We start from the raw sequence: 14,820 nt of genomic DNA on the forward strand, positions 1-14,820 counted from the left end.
CACACCTACCAATACGCTGGCTAGTGCATACCGTGGAGGCCACTGCGTAGGCTAACTGGAGCTTATTCAGGACAAATATTTCAGATTCCCTATGGGAATCAACATCTATATCATCTGATGGCCAAGCAGGCATCAATTTTTGGTAATGAGACAGTCTCTTAGTGCATTGGCACTGCCGGTGGCTCCAGTTAGCCTACGCAGTGGCCTCCACGGTATGCACTAGCCAGCGTATTGGTAGGTGTGTTAGGTACCAATTGATGAGCCCACCCTAGCACACGAGGGCGAAACGCTGGCAACCAAGAATGAGTTAGCTGAAAATTTATAATGTCCAATAACGGACCATTTATATTGGTATTATGAATGCACTGTCTCGGCCCAGTATTCGGTAGGTGTAATTTCGACTTTAGTTCCATATTTGGATAAGGGGAAAGGAGGGGGAGGACTGGCAATCAAGTGTTGCTTCACTTCAACACTGAGAAACAAAAAAATGACAAAGATACATTTTGGATCAATAAGATGACATACTTACGCTCAGTTTGAGGATGAGCTCCTCGCTCGCCTTCTTCTCTTCCTCTTCCCTGCGCCGAGCCTCCTCCTCCAGCCTCTTCATCTGCAGCTCATACTCTCTCCGGATCTCGCCAGGCGAGCTCAGCTGGACTGCTGGTGTGGAGGCTGTTACCACTTCTGTGGACAGAAAACCCCAGCAATTCTTCAGATAGCAGATAATAATATATAATTTTAAGTTGATATATGTTTTCATTTAACATACAGTGTCTTGGCATATAAACCCAGGCCGAACACACGGTGTTTGTACTCTGGGCTACGGCAGCTGCAGTATGGGAGGTACATGCATAGTTCTTGACCTTGCAAGCAGCCTGCACGTTTGACCTGGCAAGCATGAGTCGGCAGTCTGAATTTCAGCTGTTAACATGGTGAGATAGTTATCACTGCAACAGTGTCCGCCTCTGTAGCATAACGGTTAGTGTTATTAGCTGCCATCCTTGGGGGTCTGGGTCGGATTCCCAGTATTGCCAGAAATTTAAGAATGGCAGGAGGGCTGGTATTTGGTTGAAGAGGTACATGCAGCTCACTTACATTGGCAGTGCACCTGAAAAGAGCTGCACCGCCTCGAGATGAGGACACGAGTTTAGTTTATTGCAACACCGTATTTTCGTATGTAAAAGTTCTGGTTTCTTCTTAATGGTCGTGTGAACAGTCATAACTCTCGCTATTGATGTGCAGAAAATCCTAACAGTGTTTATGAAATCCCTCATTATGACAGAAAGATTACTGTTCGGTGTGCTGTTATTGCAAGACGAAAAACTGGGCCTATTTTTTTCGAGATGACGGTAAATGGATCCCTCATTATGACAGAAAGATTACTGTTCAGTGTGCTGTTATTGCAAGACAAAAAACTGGGCCTATTTTTTTCGAGGCGACGGTAAATGCAGAGGTAGTGAAATGACATTTTGATGCCATTCTTCCATCACTTCACAGAAGAATAAAATCGCATGGGTGGTTTCAACAAAATTCAACCCCTGCTCATACAGCAGAAGATTCACTTCTTACAATCTTGGAAGTGTTTGCAGACGGAGTGATCAGTGCTGGTGTATTGCCCCCTCGTTCTCCAGATCTGACAGTGTACGATTTTTACTTGTGGGGTAAACTGAAAGAAAAAAGAGTATCGAACAAATCCTCACACATTGCAGGAACTGAAAGAAAACATTATGAATAAAATCAGAAACATTACAGTGGCAGAACTAACTCACATCATCCAGAATGTGGTTACCAGATACAATGTCTGTATAACCCAGGAAGGACGACACTTCCATGTTCTTTTATAAGGTAAGATTTCATAAAAGTTTGTATACACGCTTAAAGGAGGGGGCAGCCGCACGCCGAGGCAGCTGCCACACCGCAGAGTACAAACACTGTGCGTTCAGTCTGAATTTATATGAGAGACTCTGTATATGTGTTTCACACCATTAGGTTTACACCTGTCTGAAACTAACTAACTAACTAACTAACTAACTAACTAACTAACTAACTAACTAACTAACTAACTAACTAACTAACTAACTAACTAACTAACTAACTAACTAACTAACTAACTAACTAACTAACTAACTAACTAACTAACTAACTAACTAACTAACTAACTAACTAACTAACTAACTAACTAACTAACTAACTAACTAACTAACTAACTAACTAACTAACTAACTAACTAACTAACTAACTAACTAACTAACTAACTAACTAACTAACTAACTAACTAACTAACTAACTAACTAACTAACTAACTAACTAACTAACTAACTAACTAACTAACTAACTAACTAACTAACTAACTAACTAACTAACTAACTAACTAACTAACTAACTAACTAACTAACTAACTAACTAACTAACTAACTAACTAACTAACTAACTAACTAACTAACTAACTAACTAACTAACTAACTAACTAACTAACTAACTAACTAACTAACTAACTAACTAACTAACTAACTAACTAACTAACTAACTAACTAACTAACTAACTAACTAACTAACTAACTAACTAACTAACTAACTAACTAACTAACTAACTAACTAACTAACTAACTAACTAACTAACTAACTAACTAACTAACTAACTAACTAACTAACTAACTAACTAACTAACTAACTAACTAACTAACTAACTAACTAACTAACTAACTAACTAACTAACTAACTAACTAACTAACTAACTAACTAACTAACTAACTAACTAACTAACTAACTAACTAACTAACTAACTAACTAACTAACTAACTAACTAACTAACTAACTAACTAACTAACTAACTAACTAACTAACTAACTAACTAACTAACTAACTAACTAACTAACTAACTAACTAACTAACTAACTAACTAACTAACTAACTAACTAACTAACTAACTAACTAACTAACTAACTAACTAACTAACTAACTAACTAACTAACTAACTAACTAACTAACTAACTAACTAACTAACTAACTAACTAACTAACTAACTAACTAACTAACTAACTAACTAACTAACTAACTAACTAACTAACTAACTAACTAACTAACTAACTAACTAACTAACTAACTAACTAACTAACTAACTAACTAACTAACTAACTAACTAACTAACTAACTAACTAACTAACTAACTAACTAACTAACTAACTAACTAACTAACTAACTAACTAACTAACTAACTAACTAACTAACTAACTAACTAACTAACTAACTAACTAACTAACTAACTAACTAACTAACTAACTAACTAACTAACTAACTAACTAACTAACTAACTAACTAACTAACTAACTAACTAACTAACTAACTAATAATAATAATAATAATAATAATAATAATAATAATAATAATAATAATAATAATAATAATGTTATTTGCTTTACGTCCCACTAACTACTTTTTAAGGTCTTCGGAGACGCCGAGGTGCCGGAATTTAGTCCCGCAGGAGTTCTTTTATGTGCCACTAAATCTACCGACACGGGGCTGTCATATTTGAGCACCTTCAAATACCACCGGACTGAGCCAGGATCGAACCTGCCAAGTTGGGGTTGGAAGGCCAGCGCCTTAACCATCTGAGCCACTCAGCCCGGCAACTAACTAACTAACTAACTAAATAAGAGGGCAAATATGAGAGGACAAGGACAATATCCACACATTCATGAACTATTGTCTTCAAACAGAGGAGATCTCACCTCACCAATTCCAATTCCTCAACATCCACTTCTTCTTGACCCCCAAAGAGCTCAGGTTTGTTTCTCAGCTCCATCAGAAGGGTGGCCATTGTCACTTACTGGGCAGCCATTCTACAATCCTGATGTGGGTGTTAGTCCGGTGGTCCTAGCCTTTTACCACCTGCATTCATCTTTATCTCTTCATCATACTCCTTGACTGAATGGTCAGTGTTGAGGCCTTCGATTCCTGACCAGCTGTGGAATTTCAATTGTGTCTGATTAATTTTTCTGGCTTGGAGACTGGGTTGTTCTTTGTCCCAACACTCTCCACTTCATATTCAGACAACACAAGAGACCACCATCCACCACAGAAACACGCTATAGTGATTACATCCCTCCACATAGGGTTGGCGTCAATAAGGGTGTCCGGGCGTAAAATCCACATGTGCGACACAGTTCGCACTTGTGACCCCAAAGGTGTGGTGAAAGAACAGTAGAAGGGTTCCCTTCATCTTTTTATCTCTTCCCTTTTCTTGCATTTATCCTGCTTTTATTTTAGCCCACATTAAGATTGAAGATCAGTCAAGATGGCCCCTCAATACGTGTCAACATCCAACTCATGACAAAGCTGGAAGCAGACACGAGCTTCTCAGGACTGAGAAGAGAATTTTCATTTTTTTCAGAATTTGCTTTACATCGCACTGACACAGATAGGTCTGATGATAAAGATATTGATTCCCATAGGAAGAAGAATATTTGTTCCGAATGAGTAAATTTATAATACCAATATAGGTGGGCTGAGGAGCCCAACTTGGCACACTGGGGTGAAACGCTGGCAACCAGGAATGACTCAGCTGGAAAATTTATAATGTCCAATAACAGACCAACTATATTGGTATCACAGATAGGTTTTACGATATAGATACTGATTCTTATAGGGAACCTGAAATATTCATCCTGAATGAGTAAATTCATAATTCCAACATAAATGGTCCGTTATTGGACTCGTTCATGAGTTAGCTGGAAAATTTATATGGGAATTAAGATAGATCTTACGATGACGATGGGATAGGAAAGAGCTAGGAGCGGCAAGGAAGCGTACGTGGCCTTAATTAAGGTACAGCCCCAGCGGACTGAGAGGAAATGGATGCAATTGATGAGGGGTGAGCCTTTATATCTGAAGACAGCAGGGTATGAAGTTGTGGAGTTTGCGCATTCATTATTTCATCTTTGTCTTGTCCCCTCCTTCCACTGCTCTTTCTTTTCACACTGATGAATGATTGCTGGAACAAACCTGGTAGGAACAATGGAGGGTAAGAGAAGAAGAGGGAGACGAAGTCAAACATGGTTAGACTCAGTTTTCAATTATTTCATGATTAGAAGTATAGAACTAAATGAGATCACAGAGCTATCTGAAAACAGAGGACTGTAGAGCCACATTCACAGGCTTTCACACTGAATGGCTCAAAAGCAAAAGTGTATTACTGTACAAAGATGGATTAATAATAATAATAATAATAATAATAATAATAATAATAATAATAATAATAATAACAACAACACGAAGTCTATAAATAGTGTTTACTTCCTTCCTGTGACAACTAATATATTGGATTTTACTTAATTTGACATTGCATAATTATTCCTCTTGAAATTCCTATTCTAATAATGGTTTTTTTTTTTAAATCTTCTTTAATTCAATTTTTTTAAGCTTAAATTTGGATGAAAATGAAATGACGTATAGCTTTTAATGCCGGGTGTGTCTGAGGACAAGTTCTGCTCGCCACATGCAGGTCTTTTGATATGATGCCTGGAGGTGACCTGTGCATCAAGATGAGGATGAAATGATGAAGTTTACACATACACCCAGTCCCCGTCCCAGCGGAATTAACCGATTATGGTTAAAACTCCCAACCCTGCAGGGAATCGACCCGGGACCCTTGTGATCAAAGGCCAGCATGCTAACCATTTGGCCATGAAGCCGGACTTATGTTTTGGTAATTCTAAGTCAGGATTTTCTTGCAAGTTAATTGTATGATGGTTCCATGAATTGAATCCTTCAAATAATTCCCAAGAATTCTCTATTTTTATTATAGTTTCTTAGTTAGGGAAGCCCCACATACAAAATATCCCAATTTATTCATAGGTTCTTAACTCATAACTACGTATTTTATACCAAATCTTCGATAAAAAACTCCAAAGAGTTCTGCATTGCTATTAAAGATTTCAAGTTAACTTCATCTCATGTAACAAGTTCCTTCGACATCAAGGACATGTACACGAACATTCCTATTAAGAACACCATTGAGATTATAAAGACGAATTTATTATTTCACAAACGTATCAGTATACCTGAAATAGAAAACTTCATTACTATCTTGGAATTCGTTTTGAACCACAATTTCTTCTCTTTTAATAATAAAATATATCAGCAAGATGGACTTCCAATGGGAGCGCCGGCTTCTGGAATTTTAGCTAACATTTACCTCGACTTTTTGGAACACACTCAGATAGTAGGTCACATTAAAGGACTCGATCTCTGGCTTCGATATGTTGATGATACCTATGCCATAATTAACAAGGAAATAAATGATAGTCACAGTATCCTTAATACTTTGAATAATTTAGACCCAAACATAAAATTTACAGCTGAAGAAGAAGAGAAAGGCATACTCAATTTTCTGGATATCCAAACAATTCGTAAAGACAACCATTTCCAATTTAAAATATACAGGAAACCCACTTTTACCCTGACTACAATCAAAAGTGATTCTTTACATCCCATCTCGCAAAAAAAATCAGCTTATTATAGTTTCGTCAACAGAGCCTTTGAAATTCCGCTAACAGAAACAGACAGAAAAAAGGAACTTTCTTTCATTCGTCAACAGTATCTACATAATGGTTTCAGTTTGAAATTCATCAATAAAATCATCACTAAATGCAAATACCAACAACAAATTAAACTTAAACAGCATTCAGAAAAAGAAAAAGGATATGTAAAATTCACCTTTAATAACCCGAAGATTTACGAAATCACCTATTCAAGAAACACAATGCCAAGGTAGCCTTCTCTACAAACAACAACACGAAACATAGGTTCTTTAGTCATAATAAAGCTAATAAACTTAAAGATGACGAATTCCAGGAATCGGGTATTTATAAGCTGACTTGTGCTCAATGTAAAAAAACTTACGTGGGACAATCTGGAAGGAACTTCTCAATTAGATATCAAGAACACGTCAATGCTGAAAGATACAAAAGATTCTCTGCCATGGGATCCCATATGAAAGAGTCCAACCACAAATTCACCAATATAAAACAGGACCTTCAAATTATCTGTATGATTAATAAAGGTAATCTTATGAACAACCTGGAAAACATCCACATCGTTCTTGATAAATTGGAAAACGGTGAAGAGAATCTCAACGAAAACAACGAGCATAAAAACATCTTATATGAGAATATTAGCAAATACTTAGAATGGGTAGACATGAAACAGACTAGACGAACAAGAGATATAATCAAACACGACTTCGCAGAAGCACAGCCCAATCTCCCTCCTCCCTCACATGTTATTTTAGATGACGATGAAACTCTACTTCCCTTCTCTCCAGAGCTTTCCATGAACTGTCAAACTGTATCACATCGTTACTTCACCAGGTCACGCTCAAAGACAGACCCTCTAGACAGCGCAGAATAAACATCTTTTCCAAACAAGAACGAAAGGCAAGATGACCTATTCTGACGACCTCCATTTTTATCAAAGGAGTCTCCAAAGAACTTTTATTTGTGCTTATTGTCAATGTTTTTCTTTTCAGTTCTTTATTTATACAGCTGAAGAGGACCACTAAGTGGTCGAAACATGTCCTGTAAGTTTTAATTTTATTCAATTTTGCCTGAGGCATTAATAAAGTATCGATTAGGTGGTTATTTATACTTACTTCTTGATCTCTGCGACTGTCAATGAGTGTAGGATCGGCAAGGCCTTGAACATCCCTTGTCTACATGCGTCCAAACTTGGCCTCCTCTTACCATCCCGAAGTCGTCAACCTTGGAATGTGAACCTTTCATCTCTCAGTGTGTTCAAAGTGTGGTGCGTACAGTAGTTTATCACATAAAAAAAGTTCAAGTGCTAAGAGAAAAGGAAAAAGGAATAAAGAAGAAGACTGAAATCGCCAAGCAGTACGGAATCTTGCTAACATGTTGTCAACATACCTTAAAAAGTAAAGCCATTATCATGGAAAGCTGGGTTTTACAAAACTGAGGAAAGACGAAAAGAATGAGATGCGGTGAATTTTACGATATTGACGAGCGTGTTTTAAAGTGGTTCAAAAGTCCCATGATTATAACATTCCATTAAGTGGCCCATTACAGCATGCTGGGGCAGAAGAATTTGCCGAAAATTTAGGCACTGTTAATTCTCAAGCAAGGTCAGGTTGGTTTACTGGGTTTAAAGAAAGAAATGGCATTTGTTTTAAGAATGTGTGTGATGAAACTGCTTCAGTTAATGAAGTGGTGATATGGATTGTCTGAACTCATGATGATTTTGAACGGAAATGCATCTTCAACGTATATGAAACAGCTCTTCTTTTAAGTGCATGCCAGATAAAACTTTACATTTAAAGGGGAAAAATGCAGTGGCAGGAAAAACAGCAGTTCTAGTTGGGGCATATATGGATGGCTCTGAAAAGTTACCATTGCTAATGATAGGAAAATCAGCAAAACCAAGATGTTTTAGGCTAAAGCAGCTAAAAGTCTTCCAGTACAATAACAAAATAGCCTCGATGACCGTAGGTGTAATTCTGGGGTGGCAAGAGTTAGTAGTTGCCTCCCACCCCACCTAAAAAAATTGACAGTAACCAAATTTTCGTATTATTACAGACTTAGAAATACATATTTAGAAGTACATTTTTCATTACTCTGTTTAATTTAGCTCAGCGAAACAAAACGATCCTTGCAAAACTGCATAGGCAAGCTACTGTAATAATGTTGATAGAAATAATTTCTAATACTGTTCAATTTTACCTTCACATTATGTACAATAAAGAAAAGTTTTGTTTTTGTCCATGATGTCTGCTTGATTTTTACTATTACGGATAAAAACACGCCAAGTAGCAAATACATTTAAATTAGGTCTCCTTTTCAATTCTGTGCAAATGTTCTTTACTTTAGAGAAGTTTGGTTATCAAATTAAAGTGATTAATATAGAAACATCATCATCATCATCATCATCATCGTTGACCATCTCCAGGGCTCTGTTTCATAAAACTAACTAATACTATAAGCTAATAATATTAGAAGTCATAAAAATAATTATTAGTTAACCAAATTCTGTTTCATAAAGATTTACACATGACTAATAAAATATCTTCACTAATAATATTACTTCATTAGTCAGCTGATACAAATGGAGGTTAGAATCGGTCTGTTGCATATGTTCTTGGTTTGGGTTTGTTCCTCGCAGTAGGCTAATGCTTGGCTACAACCGACTATTAATCCACATGTTCAAAAGGTTCACTTGATATTTTCGTTGTTATGAATTAGATACGTGTGAAAATGGATAAAAGAAGTGAAAATAATGTGAGAGAAGAAAGTTACTTTGCAGAAAGTGATTGAGTTAAAGCGTCAATTATTCGCAGCCTTTTGCACACTATAACCTCCTTGTTCCTTTTACTTTTTTATTTCATGTGCTCTTAAAAATCTCTGAGATGGACTAGCAAAATCTTTGTTTACTACACCCTATTGGTGGGGGCGGCAGGATAACAGCCACGGTATCCCCTGCCTGTCGTACAGTAGTGTGCAAATTAATTGGGACTAATGTGTCCTCCTTTTGCTTTATTGACCATCTGAACACGTTGTGGCATAGATTCGATCAGGTTAGAGCAGATGTTTCGTAGTTCCTCGTCATGATACCACACTTTTACCACATTTACTAACATGCGTTCCTTTGTTGAACAGTCCATTTTACCAAGACGCCTTTTCACAATACTCCACAAATTCTCTATGGGGTTTAAGTCTGGTGAATTACCAGGCCACCGGAGCACATTAATGTTGTTTTCTTCCACGAATGTCTTGACTGCTTTAGAAGTGTGACACGGGGTCAGGTCATGTTGAAATGTTCCTCCACCGTCTGCGAAGGTCTGTAGGAATGGCACAATCCTGCGCCTAAGGATTTCCATGTATTTGGTTGAATTCATCATGCCATCAACTGGAACTAGAGCCCCAGGACCACTTGCAGTGAAGAAACCCCACTGCCTCATGGGTGTTTCGCCTGACAACCCGTGCTCTGTAACCTTGAACAATAAAATGTGATTCGTCACTGAAAATTACACGTTTCCAGTCATTGGAGGTCCAAGATTGATATATTTTGGCCCAAGCCAACCGTTGTTTCTTCATGCCAGGCGTTAACAACTGCTTCTTTATTGGCTTTCGTGCCTTCCGCCCACAATCAAGAAGCCTACGCCATACCGTTGAAGAATCAATTTCAACCCCAGTAGCCAATAAATCTCTCTGAAGGTCTTTGCTTGTCTTGTGAGGATGAATTCTATTGTTTCTAAGTAGAATTTTGTCAGTTCTAGGGGTGGTTTTTCGTTTCCGTCTACATCTACCTTTTCTCTTTGGAGACAATGAGGCAGTGTCACGATATGCCCTAAGAAGTCTTGAAACACTAGATTTTCCCACACCAACAACAGAGGCAATGTCTCTTATAGTCATACATGTGTGTTCACGAAGAGCAACTATTTTTGCCCGCTTCATTGGTGAAATGTCCATTTTAAAACAAACACAAAGTTTTCCTCTCGAGAACACAAAAATAACACACACTGTTGCTATACAATACAAGCACTCAACTGAACTGGAGGGGACCAACAATTGTTGTTCATGGTCAAGGCAACAATAGTTCACCAACAGTACAACAGTTGGGCAGATAAAATCGGTTACAGCTAACCAACTTAAATTCTTTGTAAAATATGAGCTTCTCCCAATTAATTTGCACACTACTTTAAAAGGCGACTAAAAGGGGTCCCAGGGACCTCAACTTGGGAGCGTGTGTTGGCAAACATGGGGCACTGAGATGAGTCCTGCCAGTGCTTTAACTTACTTCTGCCAGGCTCATTTTCATCTACCCTTCTAACCTCCCTTGTTCAACTCTTGTTCTTTTCTGACCCTGACAGTATTAGGTTGCGAGGCCGAGAGAGTCTTCAATTTTCACGCCCATCGTGGCCCTTCTCTTTCTTTAGCCGATACCTTCATTTTTCAAAATGTCGGATCCTTTCCATTTTTCTATCTGATTAGTGTTATTATAGATGATGGTTGCCTAGTTGTAGCCTATTTCCCTTAAAACAATAATCATCACCAGCATCATCTTGGTTTATTTGTGATATAAGCCAAGATTTTAAAGGATACCTGGAGTGTCCAAGCAGAACTGCACTGGAGAAACACAATGATACTGTGTATCACTACCAACCGGTGGAGTGCAATGCGAAGCTGCTATTTTAAAGTTATACTTCATTCCTTGCAGTGGAACGTTCTATTACCAATCCTATCAAGCAAATACTCAGTAGTTCTCTAATCTAACCTAAATCCCCCATTGTATTCATATGTTTGTTACATGTCAGTACAGGCTGTTTTTGACATAACATTTATTGAACGGTGAATACCTACACTCGTTCCTTATCACTATTTGAATCAGAGTCGACCATTTCAGTGATCTCCATGATTTTATGCCAAAATATTAAAATACCGCTCACTTTGGTTTCACTAATAATATGAATTATGAGTCAAAATACACTCATGGAAATAATCCTAATAATATGAGTAACTTTTATTAGTCATTTTGTCTATAAAACAATTTACTAATATTATTAGGAACATCTACTAATAATTTCGACTCATAAACTAATAACTAATATTAGCTAATAATTTTATGAAACATAATACTAATATTATTAGTTAATTTTATTGGTTTCTTACTAATAATATTAGTGAAAGATGTTTTATGAAACAGGGCCCAGTTGCGTGTGGTGTATGAGCCCCCCTCCATCTTTGTCCGTCCATGAACCACTGTTCTCTCATAATCTTCTTCCAATCCTGTCCTCTTTAATCGACGTCTTTCTTCACCAGATCTGTCCATTTTTCTCTGGGTCTGCCCAATGGACATTTTCCTTTTAATTCTTTTTCATATTCTCTTCTTGCAGTCCTGATCGAACTCATCTTTCTTACATGGCCAAACCACTTCCGCCTTGCTTTCTGGATCCCCTGTAGTAGGGAGTCTTCTATTTCCACCTCCTCTCGGACTTCTTCATTCTTGAACTTGTCCTTCCTGGTCTTCTGTATCATGGTGCGTAGGAACATTTCTGAAGGTTGGAGTTTTGAGTTGTCCTGTTTTATTAACATGATAGTTTCCAAGCTATACGTGAGGACTAATGTCATCTTAGCTTTCAATGGTACTTGTTTATCCCACAGCAGTTGTCTCACTTGGGGGTAAAATTGCGTTGTCTTGCTAATTCGACTGTCCACCTCATATTCTGCAAGATTGTCTTTTGATACTATACTACCCAAGTACTAAAACATTGGAACACTGGCCAGTTTGGTGTCATTTATTCTGATTCGTGGTTTGTCATCTTCCCTCTGTAACTTCATCACCAATGTCTTAGCCTTGCTGATATTTAAATCATATCTCTTAAACTCCTGACTCCATTTCTGCACTTTTCCTCCACATCATTTTCGGTTTCACCCCAGACTGCAAAATTGCAAGTCCTGCTGCTCCTTCCCTTTTAGTGTCTTCGTTATAGCACCCATCACAGTGATAAATAGGACGGGTGACAAAGCATTGCCTTGCTGTACTCCTCTCTTTGTTTCAAACCATTTGGACAGCCCGCAACCCACTTGCACACAACTTCTGTTTTTTTCATACAGCATCTTCACTTTTGCAATAAGACTGTCAATAACTCCCAGGTCTTTTAGGCATTCCCAGATACTCTCCCTTGGTACGCTATCATAAGCCTTTTCGATGTCTAGGAATAGTAGCGATGTGGCAACACCATCGCCCAATGTGCAACCACTGCAGTCAACCTCACGAGTATTGTCCGGCTCCATGGCTAAATGGTTAGCGTGCTGGCCCTTGGTCACAGGGGTCCCGGGTTCAATTCCCGGCAGGGTCGGGAATTTTAACAATCATTGGTTAATTTCTCTCACACGGGGGCTGGGTGTATGTGTCGTCTTCATCATCATTTCATCCTCATCACGATGTGCAGGTCGCCTACGAGCGTCAAATCAAGAGACCTGCACCTGGCGAGCCGAACATGTCCTCGGACACTCCCGGCACTAAAAGCCATACGCCATTTCATTTTTCCCTAGTATTGGCGGGTAAACCATAGATCAAACTGACATGAGGAAATGCTTGTCAGGCACTGACCCTCTAGTGCAAAAACAAACACTTACGCGAAGATCCACGATAGCACGCCAGTGGTCGCTTTCAAACGTAAAAGGAGCCTCGGATTAATAAAGAATATTAGTAATAATTTTATGGTTGCAAATTGCTCTCAAAAGGGAGGACCCATGGATCCATCTGGTTATCCCCACCACCTCCAAATTTTCAAATTAAACCCATGTCGATGACTAGTGAACTTTTCAAAAATTGGCTTGTAGCGCTGGCCAAAATATGTATAGGGCTAACTGGAAAATGTTGTTCTTTATTGATAACTGCACAGCTCACACCAAGACTCTTTTTTTTTTTTTTTTTTGCTTTACGTCGCACCGACACAGATAGGTCTTATGGCAACGATGGGACAGGGAAGGGCTGGGAGTGGGAAGGAAGCAGCTGTGGCCTTATAAGGTACAGCCCCAGCATTTGCCTTGTGTGAAAATGGGAAACCACGGAAAACCATCGACTCTAAACTGGATACTTCTAATTCTCCTCGGAATGACAGTGGGGTTCGAAACTACTATCTCCCGAATACGGGATACTGGCCGCACTTAAGCGACTGCAGCTATCGAGACTCCTAAACTCAAGAGCATTAGCATAATCTACTTTCCTCTCAATATGACGTCACTTGTGCAGCCGATGGATCTAGGAGTAATACACAATTTAAAACATTCTTATCGATGGCAGGTTGTTATAAAAATCCTGGACAATGACATGAAGCAAACTAAACTTGATCTGTTAGATGCTACTCGAATGTTGAGCAAAGCTTGGAAGCAGATCACGGAGCAAACAACTGCAAACTAATTCCGTGGAACAGGTTTCAAAAATAAAGAAACCAATGCACAAATTGTTCCAGAAGAACTGGAACCTGAGCGATGGCAAGAAGTAGGCCTAGTGACTGATGTCAGTTATGACGCATATTTAGCTGTTGCAGTATGTGGAGATCAGACAGGAGAGTGCTACCAAATTCCAATCCATCCCAATGATGAAGAGGAGAGCAGTCATGATGTCATACAAGAGCTTGTACCGACCACGGATGAAGCTTTCAAAATGGTAGTAAGTTTGAGAAGATTTGTTGAAGCTCAGTCAAATGTTTATGATAACACGTTTCAAGCTTTAGGCCCTCCGCACACGGGTCGACTGTTTAGCAACGGGAGTTTACATGCAGAGTGGGTTTCGGCCCTTGGGTTCCATCCCTTACGAGGCCACGGCTCTACGCCTCTGCATTCGGGAGACGGGCCTGGGGCACGGTGCCGGACTTCACGCCTGGCCCCACCCGTTGGCTGTCCTGAGAATGGTTTTCCATTCTCCTGCACTAAGGCGAATGCCGGGACAGTTCATAGTATAGGCCACGGCCGCCCACCCCCTCACCTTCTCCACACATCTCCTTCACCGTAACAAGTCTCCCAGCCTGAGAGACAGCGTCACTGTCTAGGAGGCCCGCCTCCCCTTTCAGGGGAGGAATGTATGCATTTAGTAGTAGTAGTAGTAGTAGTAGTAGTAGTAGTAGTAGTAGTAGTAGTAGTAGTAGTAGTAGTAGTAGTAGTAGTAAACCGGTTGCATGTGAAACTGTTCTACAGCCGGCTTGCAATCGATTGATCTCCTCTGTCTGCACACAAACGCGATTGGATCTGGATCAGTCGATAGTTTCATAGTATTGTCTTCCCTTGAGTACTGAGGGATCTTATA

The 14,820-nt window shown here is 39.0% G+C and overlaps 1 protein-coding gene across 1 annotated transcript in view; it reads right to left on the bottom strand.

Annotated features, from left to right (window-relative positions):
- Positions 1-14,820, bottom strand: part of LOC136885335 (E3 ubiquitin-protein ligase RNF169) — a 311,450-nt gene that overhangs the window by 279,205 nt on the left and 17,425 nt on the right. Inside the window, exon 2 of the mRNA XM_068230285.1 lies at positions 530-684. Within this exon, the coding sequence (XP_068086386.1) occupies positions 530-684 (155 nt within the window). The remainder of the gene's footprint in view (positions 1-529; positions 685-14,820) is intronic.

Source organism: Anabrus simplex, chromosome 14 (genome assembly GCF_040414725.1).
Source record: "Anabrus simplex isolate iqAnaSimp1 chromosome 14, ASM4041472v1, whole genome shotgun sequence".
NCBI lineage: Eukaryota > Metazoa > Arthropoda > Insecta > Orthoptera > Tettigoniidae > Anabrus > Anabrus simplex.